This window comes from Aspergillus oryzae, chromosome 6 (genome assembly GCF_000184455.2).
Source record: "Aspergillus oryzae RIB40 DNA, chromosome 6".
NCBI classification, from domain to species: domain Eukaryota; kingdom Fungi; phylum Ascomycota; class Eurotiomycetes; order Eurotiales; family Aspergillaceae; genus Aspergillus; species Aspergillus oryzae.
In genome coordinates, this window is record NC_036440.1 from 1,968,598 (window position 1) to 1,986,591 (window position 17,994).

The following is a 17,994-nucleotide window of genomic DNA, read 5'->3' on the forward strand; positions in this document are numbered from 1 at the left end:
TTATATTTAATACACTGGCTCTTTTCGACTGAAACCATTTAATCATAAGTAATTGATACTAGCAATAAAATTATAGAAATTCATGCAAATGCCGTCAGTAAGATGAATTTGGGGTGTTCTTGTCTTTAAGTTAGGATTTAGTGACTCTTTGATCACGTGTCAAAGCGGGATCGTTGCTCGGAAAGAACAATTGCCAACTAACTCTCCGCATCAGCAGATGATTGCTACATTGGGTCGCCTTCTAGCAACCAGCACAATGACAGGCGAATATACCTGTGGACGTTGTCTACAGGTGCTCCGGCGAAGGGTTGCGGCTCATGGCCCTGTGATCGGATCGCAGACTACATATAACTCAAGGCGGATATACAGGCCATCGGTCTTCCTCGTGCGAAGCTTTGGTTCACGAAGCGACAGTCGCTTCACATCCAAAAATCTCCAAGGCCATGTCAAACGGGCCACTACGCCTTCCCCTTGTATTTCCACTGACGTACCACACAACGTTCCGCAATGTGTACAGCGGGCCACGTCCGCAACGTCGACTTACTCGCCAGAAACGCGTGCTTTGCTGCAGCCAAACAACTTGTTCCATCCTTTTTCTCGGTCACCTTCACCTTCGATTCGGCAACGTGCTGCCTTTATCAAACAAAACGCCTTTTGCCCTCACCCGAGTCACCAACAGACCCGTGCGCCAGTCTCCCCTCACGATCCCGAGTCGCGGAAAAACCAGCAAAGCACGAGTCCCCCAGCCCATTCGCACTTCGAATGCCCTGACTGCGGTGTCCCAATCTACTGCTCAGAAGGACACTGGATGGATGACTTTGAGGCACATTTGGAGATTTGTGAGACCATTAGACAGATAAACGAGGATGATCACGATCTCCACTCTGGTCGATTTTTCCCCGAGTTTTCTTATCCGGGCCTTCAGGATGATAACTTCGTCATCAACATGACGAATTGGGACACATTTCTATATACGCGAGAGTTTGATGCGATAAACCACGATCGGAGTATGCGCCAAGTGACTAGGATGCTCACTTACCCTCTTACAATTGGGAGTGTCTTGCACGAGCTGAGTCCTTACGGCGTTCGGAAAGGTGGGAGGCTTACAGTCGAGGGACTCAAGAGCGTGAGCGGTAAGTTATCATAGATCAATGCGAAATTAATCCACATACTGACTTTTTCAATTTAGCGCTTCGATACACTCTGCACCCTCCCAAAACTGGAGAAGGAGTCGATATCCAAGGACTACGCTTGAAGGCCCCACCGGTTAGGATATTCATTCTGGGGGCGCGCGCCGAATCTTCTCTACCCCGTGAAGTCTGGCTTCAGCTCAGTTACATCTTCCCACGATCCCTCATCCATTTGATTTTTATCGGACCAGAGAGCATGGCCAATCGAGACACTGAGTTCCCACTTCCTGAACGGACGCCCGAGAACCCATTCGGAGGGATCGTGGAAGACAGACTTGGTGGGCAGATGAAGATTACAACGTACGTCGACTACTTCCACACCATGTACAAAGCACAATATTTCCAGCCATTCGATCCATATTTAGACTGCATCATGCTCTTCCACCCTGGTCTCGGACACCCGGCCAGCTCCCATGAATGGGAAGAAACGCTACCACAACTACTAGAGACAAAAGTCCCCATTATCAGCACTGGCTATACGCAGTGGGATATGGAGAGGGATATGAATTGGGTCCACGAGAAATGTGCCGGTGAATTTGATATCTTGTTGGAACCAGGCGAAAACATCTTTCGCAGTCTGAGATGGGACCTCAATGACTTGGATCCCCATGATGTCTCCTGCGGAAACTGGGGGTTGTGGGCATTCAGAGGGAAGAGGTTCGTCATATGTATCCCTTTTCAGCAGCCTTCTACCCTATCTATGTTTATATTTGACTTTAGTCACAATTTTCTATGTTTGTCTGCTAACCAACTCAACTACAGATACGAGGCGACGTTCAAGGGTTAAATGAAGAGTTATCTTTCGCCTGTACGTGTACCTGACGTCTGGCTTGTACATCTAGTGGCTATTCTATCAGCGTTGTTTGATTAGGGTTGAAGGAACAAGAGTTCCCAATCTATGCCCTTATTCAGCGTTTATGGTTCTATTTCCATAATATCCTTGTACTATTGTCTATATGTTATCTATTACTGTGCTAAATAGAATTATTTCTTTCGGTGAACATCATATGGGAAATTGTCTAATCCTTACTAGTGCGTATATCATAGGACATTGTATTATACTAGGATAATCGGAGGCGACACCTCGAAATTAAATTATGCATGAACAAGGAAAGTTTCAAATCATCGACAGTCCATTCAGTCCTACACTCGTTACTTCGGAACATGAATTGGGGCCGGCTGAAGCCAAAAGAAACCCAACAGAAGGTTTTCAGGATCAAGAAGAAAAAGGGTATAAAGGTCGGAATCGTAATAATGGGTGGCAGGAAAGTAAGCTATCAACGAGGTTGACAATCAGAATTCGAATCACAGCACAGTAAAATAATAAATGGCGAACCGTCCCAACAAATGAACACCATCATGTAAAACCGCTATAGTCTTGGCTGAAACTGCTCAAGATAATCGCATGAGTAATGAGGTAGGTATACAAAATGCAATCTGCCGTAAAGAAGTAGTTGATTTTTGATTGGGTTTGTTGACTCCTTATTGGCATTGTCTCCTCTCTGTGCTCAGCCCACGTCAACCAGCAAGTTCTCAGAAGCAATTCAGATGGTGCTACTGCAGTCGTATCGGCTCGATGACTGAGACATGACCATCGTCGTCTATGCGCATTGCTCTGGACTGCTCGCAAAGGCGTTTAGAGCACTATGAAGCCAGCAGCAGCGACAACGCCCGCAGCTATCGCATTAGAGAGCCTAATGGCAGGAGCACCACCAGTAGCCTGGGGGACGGTATACGACGAGGGTGTCACAGAAGGAGTCGCGGAAGGCGTCTTTGACAAGAGCGGAGTGGAAGACGCCCTAGCGGAGCTAGAAGGAGTGTGGATTGAGAAAGCAGAAGAGCTGGGAGACGCCGTAGAAGTCGGTGCCGGAGTTGAGGTCGTCACAGGGACGACCTGGATGGTGAGGGTCTTGGTTGGCGCATCCTCTGCAAGCGCGAAAGGCGCAAGCACGGCGGTGACGATGAGAAGAGCCTTGCTGAACTGCATTTTGCGACTGCAATGGAATAATGGACTCGAGTCGTTGTGTCTGGCTTTATCTTGAATCGCGTGTGCGGAGGAATGCGACAGAAGTGCGCGAAATGGTAGTATATATGTAATCCGTTACTTTTCTGGATTTTGTACTTTGACTAAAAGAGTGAATGGAGCTGGAAAAGAGTGACAGCTCTTGTGTATAGTTGAGAAGAAGCAAGATTAAATGAACGGCAAGCACTGCTTTGATGAAATAAAAATGAAGGAGCGACTGGGGGGTAAAAGGTGAGGGAAAAGGGGTTCAGACTAAGAGGAACGGGGCGTCTATAACGGAAAGGTAGGGTAAACATTCCAAACTCGGCCACTGTCCGGAGACTCCGAGCGTGTCATTTTATTACCTAAACAGCTGGTCTGTCGACTAGCAGGGCGCCGTTGTAGTACATTCATTTATTCATTCGTCCGTTTGGATAGGAAACTCTGATTGCAATATGTCGATCTCTTCACTTGGCGCGTCCATTGTTGTTAAGTTATTCGTACCTGGCTAACCCATTAGTTCAATAACTGGAACCATGGAAACACCAACTGAGCGGGAGAGCAACTCATGAAGTAGGGGTTTCTCTTACTCCAGCCTAAACCTGGGAGCTATTCGCAGTAGGTGGACTCATTATCATGGAAGGCCTCTTCCTCTCTGACCTAGTGCGTTGTACCTACATCTTCTTCTTCTTTGTTCACGCGCGGACGGGGTAGCATCAGATACTGGGAACTTCTGTTTTTGAGACAACTTGTCTCCGAACGAGTCTAGTGGGGAAATTCCAATTAATTTTGAACAAAATTTGTTGCGGCGGGTCGTGGGATCACGAGCCAAGGCTGTGAAAGGGGCCTTACAAAGGGCAGCTTAGAAAGACCAGGTACTACGGAGTATACCATGAAATAAATTTGTACCATACGTAACAACGATGCACCATTTGTTTCATTTTAAACAATCGATATTCCCTCCATCCAACGCCCGAGAGTGGGTATCAATACCAAGGCTCTAATCTAAATCCATGGAAGTAACACATTATCACAGCCAAGCCAAGCCAGTTAATCTTTGCTAGCCCAGGGCCCAAATCCTAAAAGAGCCGGAATAACAATCGTACAAGGCCAAGAGAGTTGTGAGGGAGAGCCCTCTCCCCACCCACCAAAACAAGAAGAAGCAGAAGAAGCAGAAGAAGCAGAAGACGGCAACTAGGAAACTGTAAGCTATATTATCCAAATGTGTGAGTCCAATGATGGCATCACAGCCCCCAAATGGTACTGGCGACCAAGGCGACCATTGGCCAATATCCACTGGTCTGGATCCCTGTCCGAGCGTCAGAAGGTGCAGATGAGTCGGCAACAGTCGTCCCATTAGGCAACGTGCCATTGATATAAATGGTCTCAGTGCCATTGACTTCGACGATTTTAGCGACGCTGGAATTTGCAGGTTGAGTGCCGTTAAAAATGGATTCATAATACGATCTTTCCGAATTATCATCGCATGCACATTCTGCGTATTTCTCGCATAGACAAACTACCGGCATCGATGCGTTATGGTGTGAGGTCTGATCCACATATTGATAATGGTAGTTATACGGATAAGCATAAGCTCCGTACAGCCAGGTGCCACCGAAGAATGCCAGAGCAGTTGCTGGCAGTATGATAGGTGCTATTCCTAGTGGCGATAGAGCACCGGAGGTATATGGACTGCGAGCACCACCCGCGTAGTAAGAACCTCTACCATATGCGGGCTGTGGCCCTGATCCACTGCGAGACGAGCCGCCAGAGTTGCTAGACGAGCTGTAGAGACAAACGATGAGTTGGTTATAGAAGCTCATGTTGCTTTAGGAGTTTGGGACATTTACCCTGTCCTTGATGAAGAACCACCACTACCTCCTCGCCCGCCACTCCCACCACCGCTGCCTCCCCCCCCTTGTCCTCCTCCACCGCCACGCCGTTTTTCTAAATACACGGGTTCGTGAGATTTAGGCACAAAGACCACATCTTCGGCTAGATCTGACCGTGGGATACCGATAGCTGCATTCGGGAGAAGAAGGATGGCACTTATGGAGGCAATCTTCATTTTTCCCCCTCTGTTTGATGCCGGGAAACAGACGATCTTCTTGACTCGGAAAATTGTTGTTAGGCGGTATAAATGTAGGCTACTATAGCGAGCTTTTTGGGTACATAGCAGAAAGAGTTAGCTGGTTGCAAGACTGAGTAGCACCAACACTCGTGATCAAAGATGAAGGAACAATGTACTATATCAGAGGTGGTTAAGACAGTGTAACATTTAAGAATATGAGGACTGGAATATTATAATTTTGCGAACCAACTGTGGGAAATATCATGATTGCGTAGTATGGAGTACTCCGGAGTAAAAGATCGTTCAAGGGACATGACTTCACCCTGAAAGTTAAATATCCATAAAATTACGGGTAGTTTAAGGAGGGCTCCATCGGTCATTGGACGAAAACCAAGCCACACTCGTATGCCGGATTTACACTGCCTTTCCTCGCAGGGTTTCTACTACTTACTTCGTACCAACAAGGCGGTGCAGGTTAGAGCCGCATGGTCTGTACCGGACAGTCAGACTAATTCCGTAAGATATTGGAAACAAACCGAGTCCACATCTGCTCTTACCTTTAATGTCAATCAATAGCTCCTAAACCGATTCTGGATCAGTCACAGCCCATCAAAAACTCAACTGATATTGTGTGATGATGGGTCAGACTGTTCACTTCGGTTTCATAGCCACTATTCAACAATCAGCCTCTGCACTGACCTACTGAGTGGCAGTAGATATATATATTATAATATCAAAATTGTATGTCTATCTTGGTTTAGCTTGATCATTATAGATGCACAGCCCATTCTTACAGCGCTACTCCCTTGGTGATGATTGCCCACTCTCTCCGTGCAGCGTGCAAATATTTCCATCCTCATAGTTGTGCCACCAGGTACAAACACACACCGGAATTTACTTTTCTCCTGCCTTGACAAGCGGCCTATAAATGGGCTCCCACATCTGCACACGGATCCACTCCTCCAACTCTTCCTCATGACTCGGAATATCTTTTTCTTGGGCATATCCTTCCTCGATTGCTGTCTCGATGATTGCCCGAGCAATATGCACGCTGATCTCGCGCACATTCTCAACATCCGGAAGAAGAGGCCTGTTTGGATCCTGTAGCGCCGGAGACTGAGAAGCTAACGCTCTGGCGGCTGCCACCAACATCTTGTCAGAGAGGATCTGCGTCCGAGATAGAACTGCCCCAAGGCCGATGCCAGGAAAGCAGGTTGAATTATTGCACTCCGCTATTTAGAGCGATGCTGGTGTTAGCAGAGATTGAGAATAGCCTTGTATAGTCATGAACTATGACTGTATATCACTCACCTACTTCGTATTCTACTCCATTACGCTCAACGGGAGGGAATGGACTCCCAGTGGCCATTAAAGCTCGACCTTCTGTCCAGTGGTTAATGTCCTCCGGGGAAGCCTCATGTAATCGTGTAGGGTTGCTTAAGGGAAAGACGATAGGATGTTCAACGTGCTTCGCCATCTCCCGGATAATGTTTTCTGTGAATGCCTTTGGCTTCGTTGACGTGCCAATCAAGACATGCGGTTTTACCTCCTTCACAACTGAAAGTAAATCTGTGCCCTTCTCCTTGGGCCACTCGTTGTCATCCCGTGCAAATGGTGCTTGAGCTGCGGTAAGTTGGTCACCAAGAGACTTGAGCAAAATACCTGGCTTATCAAGACACCTTTCCATTGAAGTTAGTTCTTACAGTGCCATTCTAACATCGGTATGATGTCTTACGAAAGACTCACCAAATCTGTGCTGAAGCTTCTTGCTTTGTTCTGCCAGTGTCCGTAGCAATGGTATCGGCGACTTGTTTCGCAATTCCAGTACCAGCTGAGCCCGAGCCAAAGACCACTACACGCACATCTGCTAGTCCGATATTACTGACATGAAAAGCCGCCATTAATGCCGCCAGAGTCACACATCCTGTTCCCTGAATATCATCATTGAAACAAGGGATATGTGGTCGATACTGATTTAGAAGCCTGCTAGCATTATGGAGGCCAAAGTCTTCGCTGAATGAGTGTCAGTTTGTTTGCAGAGGCTCGAAAAGATAGGATAGGAAGAAGAGGGGTAAAAAGATGCTGAAGAGGGGTTGAGTGCCAAAGAAGGAAAAGAGGCGGATGGAGCATTTAGGTCAATACTAACAAGTGGATGTACGCTTTAGGAAACATCTTCCTGGCAGTTGTCACAAACTTTTCCACAAATCGATCGTATTCATCGCCTCTGACACGCGGCTGTCGAAGGCCCAAATATAACTCATCGTTGAGTAGGTCTTTGTTCTATCATCAACTTAGCTCGGTACTTATGAACTGCCATGACGACCATACATCTGTGCCACAATCTAGAACTACAGGCAGCTGTCGAGAAGGGTGAATTCCAGCACATAATGTCGCGAGGACCAGCTTAGCGACGGAAATTAATATGGATCCGACACCTTGGTCTCCGATGCCCAGTATCTGCAATTGAAAGCGTGAGAGTTGCTCTTGGGAACGAAGAGAAAAATATTCCTTACTTCCTCGCCATCACTAACGACGATGTAATCAACATCTATGCCGCGGCCAAAATTGCAAAGACACTCTTCAATCCTATCCTGGTCTTTTATATTTAAGAAGCAGCCCTCTGGCCTTCTGAATAAGCGGGAGTAATTTTGAATTGCGTCACCTTCCGTGGGTGTGTATATCACACTAAACATCTCTTTCAGATGAGTTTGTATCAGCTGTGTCGGGGCGTCAATCCAAGCATTCAGGCCTATCGTGAGAAGTTGACGGCACACAAACGCACTTTGTAGTATAGAACCTCATTTTGCGCCTTCATGCTTGCCATGAAAGTATTTTTAGCCAAAGCATCGGGACGGCTCTTATATTGTTGAAATGCCCGTTGGACCTGCTCTTCCAAAGTTTGGATGTTCGGAGGCAATAGACCATGCAGCTTGAAAACATTCCTTTCTTCTTCACTGAATGCAGAGCCTTTGTTAAACTGGCATGACGTTATGATATCTCTGCCCTGTGATCTGACAGTCAGTACACCAGCAATCCCAGGCGCTGAGGACTCAATGGCAATAGTGATTACCTCATAGGGACACTCTAGAGGCCCAGAAGCTGCGCGTGGGTGGTGACTAAATCTGGACAAATGCTTCGACATGTTCAATAGCCAGACCACTGTGCGCGGTATAAAAAAACTATGTAGCAAGGCAATTCCAAAGCGTTGCACCAAATGGTATATGGTAACCAACGATAGAGATTAAGAATAGAGGCTTTCATGTATTAGTTGAAACAGTCAGCTCTTGAGAAACGTTGGATGACTTGGTGCTCCGGGTGGGGAGTGCGTGCCGATGACGTAGGGGATCATTTAAGTCGTAGTCATTCATACTACTAGTATGTACTATAGTAGTACTGTTACAAGCTACACCGATATTCTCTCCACTAAATACTATTATAGGTGAATCCACTTGATGAGGCAAGCATCAAACAGGGATATGATAGATCCACACTAGATTTCCGGTTAAGTACGTAAGTAGTAGGTTTTGAGTCAAATATAGAGTACAACAAACACATTTTTGCTATTCTGATAGTAGAACCTCGTCGGTATTTGTGTACTGTCTTTCCAGATATATTAAGCATTAGGACAAGATCGAAACTGATAAGTCTATGAGCAATCTACTTATGATTCTTACGGAGTACCAGCGGGGAATAGAACAAACACACCAGACTTGTTATCGACCAAGATATCACGTGGTGATAGTGTGCGGAGTGGATTCGGGTGACTAAGCTCTAACCGAGTACAAGAGCGGCAAATCGCCGAAAACCTGAATCTCCACAAAATCTTCACATTACACAACACCGTTCGAATGCAAGTTGGTGTCCAGCTTTAATGTTGATCTGGAAGGCGGCCAAGAAGTTTTAATCCTGCAAACTCGAGGTCCTCAATTCGTCTAGACTATCAGACGAGACTCGCCGCAATCCATTGTTCATGCAAAACCCGCATGACGCTCTCCCATCATCTTTTACTAACACAGTCGTACCTTACGGAGTTATCGCAACTACACAATCCAGCTGTCTCAGGTCTATGCGGTCTATGAATCCATCTGGACAATTGGATCGCTAGACTATCACCACGGGCCCTTCATTGAAGGACGGTCTTCACATGCCATGTCTTATGGCTGTGCTTCTGACTGGAGCTGGGTTGTAGGGATCCATCTGGATTTCCTGTTGAAAATTTTCAGTTGCCAGAAGAAAATACAGGGCCTTCATAGTTCATGTTGCTCGCGTTCTATTTCATACGAGAGCATGACTCCTTGCGCACCTACATACCTTGCGCACCCATGGTATAAGTTTAGGAATAATAGACTAGATGTACATAACTTGCTTAACATCAAGATATCTCTATACTAAACGCAAATAGTAATAGCTAAACATCCTTACAACTTACTCCTTGCTTCATCGATGACCTTAACAACCACTTTACCCCAGGTTTCCCTTCCTCCAAGCGCCTGCAATGCCCTGGGGACACTCTCTAATCCCACAAAACTTTCATCCTTAAAGGCTGTCCCCTTAAATTTGCCTTGAGCCACAAGGTCAAAGATCCCATTCCAAACAGTGCCCACGGTATCCTTCTCAAACCTGGCATACTGCCCCCAATGCAGCCCGACAATGCTCACATTTTTCAGAAGCACCCGATTCAGCGCGACCTTCTCGATCTTCCCCGCTGCGAACCCAATAACTAGTAGGCGTGCATTCCACGCGACACATTTCAAACTAGCATCGATCATACCCACAGGATCATACACAATGTCCACACCTGCCTTCCCATTGCCAGTTCGATGTTGCGCACACAACTTCTTTACTTCTTCGGGCCAGCCCGTATTTCGGTAGTCGATGACATGATCAGCCCCGAACTCTCGTGCAATCTGCCTTTTGCGTTCTGTGCCAGCCGTCGCTATTACCGTCGCGCCCTTACCCTTTGCAATCTGCACGGCAGCTAATCCAACACCACCGGCAGCAGCATGGACGAGGACCCAATCTCCCGGCTGCACATTTGCTCGGTGCACTAGACCGCCGTATGAGGTAGGTGCAGTGACGAAGAGTCCAGCTGCGTCCTCAAAGCTCCACCCATTCGGGACAGGAAGTAGAGTATGCTCAGGAGCAAGGATGTGGGTAGCGTAGGCACCCTGGGTGGCACCGAAAACACGATCGCCGACTTTAAACCGCGCTTGTGAGGCTGATTTGGATGTTGGAATGGCTAGAACAGTTCCGGCGAACTCAGCACCTCCGATCCACGGGAGTGGAGGTTGGTGTTGGTATTTGCCTTGGATCTGCAGGAGATCGAAGAAATTGGTACCCGCCGACCGAATCTGAATCAGGTAATCACTGGGGGATGGGGAGGGGGTTGGAAGTGTGGTGACTTGTAAATCCAAAGGCCCCTTTAAAAATTGATCAGCAATGAATACATGATCGATGGTAGATAAGTGTTCGCTTACCTTGACATACTCTTTGACCTGGATAGCACGCATGTTGATGCTTGATTGAAACAATGCAAGGGCGATAGAATACCTTGAGTTAAGTTTCTAACAGGGATGGGAATGGCAGCGACTGGCTTTAAGGAAAAAGTTTGCAGTGAGATTAGATGGAATTCAAGAAATAACGATGTTTGTTTTACAGCAAGGAATAAGTTTACAGAGTAGCTGCCCCCGCGTCCTGAAATGTGCCGAGGTCCGTTGTCGGATAAGATGAATTGACCTCCTCGAACGGTGTAAATCATTACCTCATACTCTTCACGAACCCTTCTTGCAAATGAACCTCGGTGTTACCAATGAAGAACATATATTCGTCAAATGCAGATACAGGCATTGAGACTCCAAGCTGTAGCATTGATGAAATCATCAAATTCCATTAATTCCCGGATTCCGCATTAGCAAACAATGAGAATTTCAACTAGCTAAATGTACAGGTATGCAGATGGACACCTTAACTCCTTCTTTGCTCATGGATATCAAATAACACTCCCCTGATCCTGTAGTACCTGCCGTTGCGCCAAGGATCTCGTGGCCTGCTGAGATCATGCAGCTTCATTATTCAGCGTACCATCGCCGTAAAAGAAAATTTCCACCATTTTTCTCTCCAAGATCCATACACACATAGACAAACCAAGACCACCAAAACATAAAGGGAAGAAAAGAAAAGGTAAGAAAAAATTCCATGCATGGTAACACATTACCCAAAAAGCCTTGGGGGAATAGTAGAGGTTGTGAATGCAAAAACGGGAGCAGACCGGCAGTCAATGCCGAGAGATTTATACAGATATAAAGTGTTTTAGTCAATAAGGAAACGTCGGCGCACACATCACAGGATGTCCGCTGGGGAAAATGGGGGCATGCGTTACTGGTCCAACCGAAGAGTGGTTGGATAACTTAGTAGGAAGTGACATCTTCTTTTCCTGCTGCCCACCCCTTTGGTTGGCCCTTAAGTGACCGCCAGCGGTACCAGGACTATAGGGAACAGGCATGGTGCGGAGAGATGGCGTCCTCGGGTCATGCGGGTCGAACGCCTGCTCATGCGAGAATGAACACCCTGGGGAGGGGGGTGAATATAGCCGATGAGGAGGATGTGGAGATACCATCTGCATTGCGGGATCGATGGGAGGGCTTAGGGGTGGGGCGGTGTAATATGGCATCGATGGAGGGTGAGCACCAGCCTCTAGATGTATCGGGTACCACTGAGGAACGACCCAACTAATGGGCGCTGTCGCTGCAGTTGTTGGAGTTGTCATGCATGAGCCTGTTGTCACCGCATAATGAGAGTTTTGAAAGGATGAGGCCATTGGGGATGTCGAGTCAAGTAGAACACCATCTGCTAAAGGCGAGGTATGGGATGATGGCTCGAAGGAGTTAGAGTTAGAGATAACTAGCACGGAAGAATCCCTATCGTGAGCCCAAGTATTGGAAGCATCCTGATGGTTGAAGGATCCTGTGGTAGGGAAATCATGATGCACATATACTCCATCGCCCATGTAAAAGTCTGGCTCAGAAGAGGATAGTACTGTAGCTTCTTTTTGTGTCGAATACAACTGGGTCTTAGGAGAAATTGGAATCTCATCCTTTGGGGACCCTGCCTCGTGGCTACTGCTATCTCCATTGACGTCCTGTTGGTTATCCTGAGACTTCTTCCGAGTCTGGCGAGATGGTTTGGTAACACGCCATTTCTTTAACCTACTCCGCAACTGAGTCTCACTAGTGATGATTGCCAGCGGATTAGATTAACCATACACAAAAACAGTTGCTTAGAATAAGAATAACTCACCTTGGGTTAAAGTCATCGGATCGGATTTGCTTGATGACTTGTTTGAGAGGCCATTCTTCGTCCTTGTATAGCTTAGCGATCAAGGCTTTCTTCCTCTCCCACACGTCTGATGGGATTGTGTTCTTCATCTCAAATGCTCGTTTTAGCTTATTCGCGGGTTGGCTAGTTGATCGAAACCAGGGCGAAAGAGCGTGCCGAGGATGAGTTAGGGTGGAGGGTCAATCAAAAGTCAATAGGTTGTATAGTCAATGTAGGAGGTATACGAGTAATTCGAGCTAGAAGCAATGGTAGGAAGAAAAGCGGAAATACAAGAGGAAACTGTTATCCTCTAATGGAGGAGATCGGGGGATCTTAGATATAAGTACAGGACAACAAGTGTATCACTGGTAGATCCGAGTGGGTGTTATTAGTAGGAACCACCACAAGCGCATGCACCACTCCATCCAGCAGCACGCCATGAGGAGAAGTGGATAAGGCGAGGTATGGGATTGAGAAGCTCGTGCCCATTGAGCAGTTCATTCGGGGAGAAGGGAGATCTACCCAGCACGACAATGCCCAGGGAACAACATCGCCCACAAGTGGGCCATTCTCTTTAGTCTGGTGGGACTTGCAGCTCGGTCACTCGGGATTTTAGTTGCTGGGGGTGGTACTTCCAGTGCCTCGGGTCCTGTCATTCAGTATTTCGGTAATCTATTCGTCCCTAGTATCATTAATAAGTTATTAGCTAGGAGTGCCGAATCAGCTTGACTCTTTAAATTAATTGAGTAATTTTCCATGCTCCTGGGTTCCAAAGTAAGCTTTTTCTGTCGATCATTTTGGGAAGTATTCCGGGTTGGAGTAATCAATGCTGCTAACCCACATGCACTTGTGACCTAGGTCAGACATTGTATAATTACAGTACAACAAGAAAAAACAAAGATATCAGAACAGTAAATACGTTATCCACTTTACAGTACAGAGTAGGTCACTTCTTTTTCTCATGCGAATGAGTTAATAGGTATATTATTTCTGATCGATGTATTAATTAGCTTTTTTTTTATTGTGGTATCGTCCCCATCTGTTGAAAGTGTATCTAAATGTCTCATTGGGCTGCCTAGTAATCACTTCCCGTCAATAGTTCCATCCGACGGGATGTAGGTATACCGTCCTACTAGTACCTCCATACCGAGTATGCCAGTCAAATGTTTCTACCCCCTGTCCACATCATAACCGATGGTTCCTTCACTTACTTCTTAAGACTTCATTATCATTACTCTTGTTGTTGTTGTTCTTCTTCTTCTCCCTTTTTTTTAAAAAAAAATAAAGATAAAAATAAAACAATCGCAAATCCAAGAAATACATGAAGAGAAACCACCGAGACAGGGGGTGAATGAAGAAATTCAAATCAAAAGCCTCTCTGGCCAGGCGATCCTCAGAGACTAGCCAGATCAAGTCTAAGCCTTCTACGGAGTAAGGGGTGATCTCTCCATCTTGTGTTCATGGTGGGGAGACTAAGCCCAACTAGGAGCTTGGCGCAGTCATGGAGCTGCCTATTTAGGAATAGATGCGGATCCTCCAAGTTGGTTGGAACTTGGTGGTACATACCAAGTAAAGTACCTGTCCAGTGCATGATGGAATACGGAACAGTTGCAGCACGTGGGCAGCGTATCAGTGCGTATTCCATCAGCCTATTCAGTAAGGTTAACTACGGACTACAGTACCTACTTGAGGTAGTTTGCTCATACAGACTATGGTGTAAAGGAAAGACGAAGTGAATCTACCTGAGTCGCGGAATACGTTCCACATTCTTCCGTACTCACGTTATGGTGTCTTGTTGCTCCTAAGGACCCATTTTTCAAAATCTACCAATCAGATCCTTCAAATTATGACACTTGCTACTAGTAGTACTTACGACTTAGGCTTACCAACTATCCATGCTGATAGACTTGACGATTGACCGCCTCAACCATACGTGGTCCTTCCATGGGTGACACTTGGAGAAGATCATCGATGGAATGGTTCTGGATGGAGCGACCTGCGGAGAAGGCGTTCTTGACTCCTCACTGTTAGTTCTAACAAAACCATGTGGCTTGACTGTCTGATCATCCCTGCGTTAGGCTGCTCTAATAAAAGGGCATTATCTGAGCAAGAAGAGAAATGGTTGCGAGGCATCGTTGCTTATAAAATACAAGGAATATACATGCAGATGATAATCCTTTAATCTCCCCTTCCAATATGATCGTAGTTCAGTAGATACTAGTTCTATTATCGTCACCGTCCTACGTTTGGTTTGGTTGAGGCTCGAATTAATTTAATATACCATTCTCTCTCTCTTTTTTGTTTTGCCGATGCTGCCCCAAAACAGGTCAAGTGACCAAATCTCAGCGGCTGATCGGAAGACAAACCAAGGAACCGCTGCGCGCAAATTAACTCTGCGCGCACCGTTGAAAACTAACCATTACCTCACAACCATGTGGTTTTACTTTTTTCTATTTCTTCTTTTTCCTTTTTTACCCTTCCTTTCCCAGAAAAGTGTACGTCAGAAAATTCGGAGGTTTACTTCCGATAACGTTCACGATTCAATACACCGTCAACATATCGGCGACCGAAGTAAGTGGGAGGAAATGGCAAAGGAAAAAAGAAAAAGGAACCCTACAAAATGGAATGATCTCATTCACCGAACCCACGCACTATCGATGATGCTGGTAGGAAGAGAAGAGGAATAGTGCTGCGACTAGGCTATCTAGCTCCTGACAGAAGTGGGGACTCCGGAGAGGGATAGACTCCGATAGAGAGTAAAAGTTCACAGCCTGCAGAGTGCCAAAGTGGACAGCACGCGGGCAAGACGCAGCCAGACTTACCCCTCCAAGGCTCTAGATAAGGGGAGAACAAACATACATGCCCGGCCGCTTGCCTGAAGTGGAGTCGTGCGAATCCCCTAACGATGCCGAATCGATCTGGAGGGTCGGAGAGGGGTAACTGGTCAGTAATGGCGATCAATCTCTCGTCAGTAGAACAAGTCTTGGTTGATCTTCCCCAAGGTCCTCAATAATCCTCGCTGCAGGATTCATCCAAGCCAGCTACGTAGGTGGGAACAGCCCCAGTCAGTCAATTTGATTTGATAGAGGCCTTTAGCCTTCCCCACGTTGCAATATCTCAAAATACACCTGACCTGACCTGATCTGCAACAAAAGTGATTGATTGCCGCTTTTCGTCCTCAACTTGATGTGGTTGATCATACCTATTCTGTACACCTGCTCTCTCTCGTTGTTCGTGAAACACAGAGAGGTACTGTGAGGTCTCATCCCGATGCCGGGAAATTGTAAATATTCGTTATACGTTAGCAGACCGACCTAGTATTTCCAGCAACGTATTGTACTAACTTACACACCCCTGCCGTGGTTAGGTTGGAACTGTGGAATGTCCCTAGCGCAATGCTCCGCCGCAAGTGTCTTCATTGGGTGTTTGTAGAGCAGTAGGTAACCGTCAGTATTTCATCATAGCCATTGACTACACAAGTCATAGCAGTGAGCAGACTTAGGGCAGAGCTGTCATACAAATGTACTACTGAGTAGCACGCTTATCACCCCCGTTATCAGGCGGATGATCCTCGTGCATCTGTGCCGTGGCTGGCTGAATTAGATGGACGGTTTAAAGTTTCTTATGCTGCAAGATTGGCAGATATATATATATATATATAAACAGCCCTTAAATTGCACTAGGTGCTACCTCTCATACAGAGTATGTAGTAGTTAAGTAGTTACTTAGACCCGGATAATTGGCTCGGGAAACTAGCCGAATGAGCCACTAGACAGAAGATCTTGCACCTCAGCTCCTCCACTGATTTACTTTGCATGCCTTTGGTTGAGCAAGACATCCCTTTACGTACGGTTGGAGAGTTCAAATTATTGTTATTCTCTTTAGATCTAATATGTTTTCTTTCTTTATCCAAGCGATCGATGTCGCAGGAACAGAGAAGGCGGCAAATGCACTGCGCTGTACTCCGCACTTCGACGAGAATACATACATGTACGTATGTATGTATACAGACCGACACTCTGTAAGGTAAATCGACCAACCCTATCAGGTCAATTGTAACCCCAGGATTAACTGATTGAACCTACCAATTTTATTTTATTTTTTTTTTTTTTTTGAAAAAGGAACTGCAAAAGATGATTTGCCTTGGTGACCGGCATCGGTAGCCGGCACTGAAAATCATAGTACCCGTGTGATTCGCGACCGTTTCCAAGGAACCCTAATCCTTTGCCTTTCGGAGACCATACTCAATAGGTCAAATAGCGCCGAGGCCATTAGATTTGAAAGGAAATATTTAGTAAGTTATCTTGTACATGAGGATAACCATTTACTGGCACCCACGTGGGTGATTAAATTTCTGGTTAGACTTCTAATAATTGTCAACTTTCCTTTGGGTGTACTAGAAGGTACCCCGAACTTTCCACTAGCTCTTTTCTTTTCTCACCTTGTGTGCCGAATAAATTCCGCAGCAATGGCATGGACTCCGAACTAGCATAACCTTCGACTGTTTCAAGCCAAGAGAGTACTCCGTAATGGACTCACTGACCGTTAGTTCATACTCCGTAGGCTCCCCCCCTTTTCCCATTCGGTCTATGGTACTATACTAGGTATGCAGTTCGGCCGAAGGATCCGCATCTGCAGATCAGGGTAGGCCTCAAGTCTCAACCAGACCAGCTAGCCAGCGACATAGAGTTCAATCGCAAGTTCCGGTTGCTTCAGGGCTAACAGTCTTCGCGTGCCAACTAAACCCACTGAGCCCACCACCGTAAGCTACACTTAGAATGAGAACACAGACAGTGAACCATCATTACCCGAATAAGCGTCGTGAACTTGTCGAAGCTCAAGCTCTAGTGAAAAGAAGTCTCCGGATCTGTACACTCCTCCGAAACGGCCGAACTTCTTCCTCAAGGACAGGAAAACGGCCGCTGTTGCCCTTAGCTCTCTGTACTCCCGGATCTACATGCCTGGTCCGGGTGTTCCTCGCCCTCCGTGGAGGTGATCGATGCTCCCCTCTACCTCCATGCTACTCCAGGTCCAGCCCTTCAAGAGTCTGATGGCTGATCAGTGGGGCTTTGTGAAACATGGATTGGAGACAACCGTTGCTCCCAGCGCTCCTTCTTGGAATCGACTCCAACTTGATCCCGTGGTTCAACCAAATTTAGACTCCAACCTACCAATGCCCGTATTCAGCGGGTTTTCTGTTGTCTCGGCAATTCTGCCTGTGAGGAATCCCGTCAGCCAAATATGGATCAGGTTATCGACTTTGAGTGTCAACCTCAATCAGATTGAATTAGACTGGACTACGGAGTATACCAGGTCCAGAGAGGCTTTACCCCCCTCCAGCCGGAATATCCATCTCCCTTTCACCCAGTAGGACTACATCCGAATCATTCCGAACCTCAAGGTGGTCTGGTCTGTCT

General features: G+C 46.5%; 5 protein-coding genes across 5 annotated transcripts; 1 reads left to right on the forward strand and 4 right to left on the reverse strand.

The window, feature by feature from the left end:
* Nucleotides 1–256: 256 nt before the first annotated feature.
* AO090038000623 (putative mRNA processing protein (Mss51)) lies at nt 257–3,198 on the forward strand (the record flags this gene model as incomplete). Its single annotated transcript, XM_023238205.1, has 3 exons — nt 257–1,133; nt 1,190–1,847; nt 3,078–3,198. 3 exons carry the CDS (start codon nt 257–259, stop codon nt 3,196–3,198), a joined length of 1,656 nt encoding a protein of 551 aa, XP_023093212.1.
* A 1,238-nt stretch (nt 3,199–4,436) lies between these two features.
* AO090038000622 (uncharacterized protein) lies at nt 4,437–5,260 on the reverse strand (the record flags this gene model as incomplete). The annotated part of the gene is made up of 3 exons (XM_023238206.1): nt 4,437–4,659; nt 4,795–4,977; nt 5,043–5,260. 3 exons carry the CDS (start codon nt 5,258–5,260, stop codon nt 4,437–4,439), a joined length of 624 nt encoding a protein of 207 aa, XP_023093211.1.
* An 897-nt stretch (nt 5,261–6,157) lies between these two features.
* On the reverse strand, nt 6,158–8,405 carry AO090038000621 (NAD-dependent malic enzyme; the record flags this gene model as incomplete). Its single annotated transcript, XM_001825463.1, has 8 exons — nt 6,158–6,495; nt 6,575–6,942; nt 7,010–7,276; nt 7,410–7,543; nt 7,592–7,720; nt 7,777–7,980; nt 8,046–8,267; nt 8,334–8,405. The coding sequence occupies 8 exons, from the start codon at nt 8,403–8,405 to the stop codon at nt 6,158–6,160; spliced, it is 1,734 nt and encodes a 577-aa protein (XP_001825515.1).
* Nucleotides 8,406–9,681: 1,276 nt separating this feature from the next.
* AO090038000620 (NADPH:quinone oxidoreductase family protein) lies at nt 9,682–10,773 on the reverse strand (the record flags this gene model as incomplete). The annotated part of the gene is made up of 2 exons (XM_001825462.1): nt 9,682–10,683; nt 10,741–10,773. 2 exons carry the CDS (start codon nt 10,771–10,773, stop codon nt 9,682–9,684), a joined length of 1,035 nt encoding a protein of 344 aa, XP_001825514.1.
* A 1,380-nt stretch (nt 10,774–12,153) lies between these two features.
* On the reverse strand, nt 12,154–12,687 carry AO090038000619 (Clr5 domain-containing protein; the record flags this gene model as incomplete). The annotated part of the gene is made up of 3 exons (XM_023238207.1): nt 12,154–12,180; nt 12,300–12,489; nt 12,560–12,687. The coding sequence occupies 3 exons, from the start codon at nt 12,685–12,687 to the stop codon at nt 12,154–12,156; spliced, it is 345 nt and encodes a 114-aa protein (XP_023093210.1).
* Nucleotides 12,688–17,994: the final 5,307 nt, after the last annotated feature.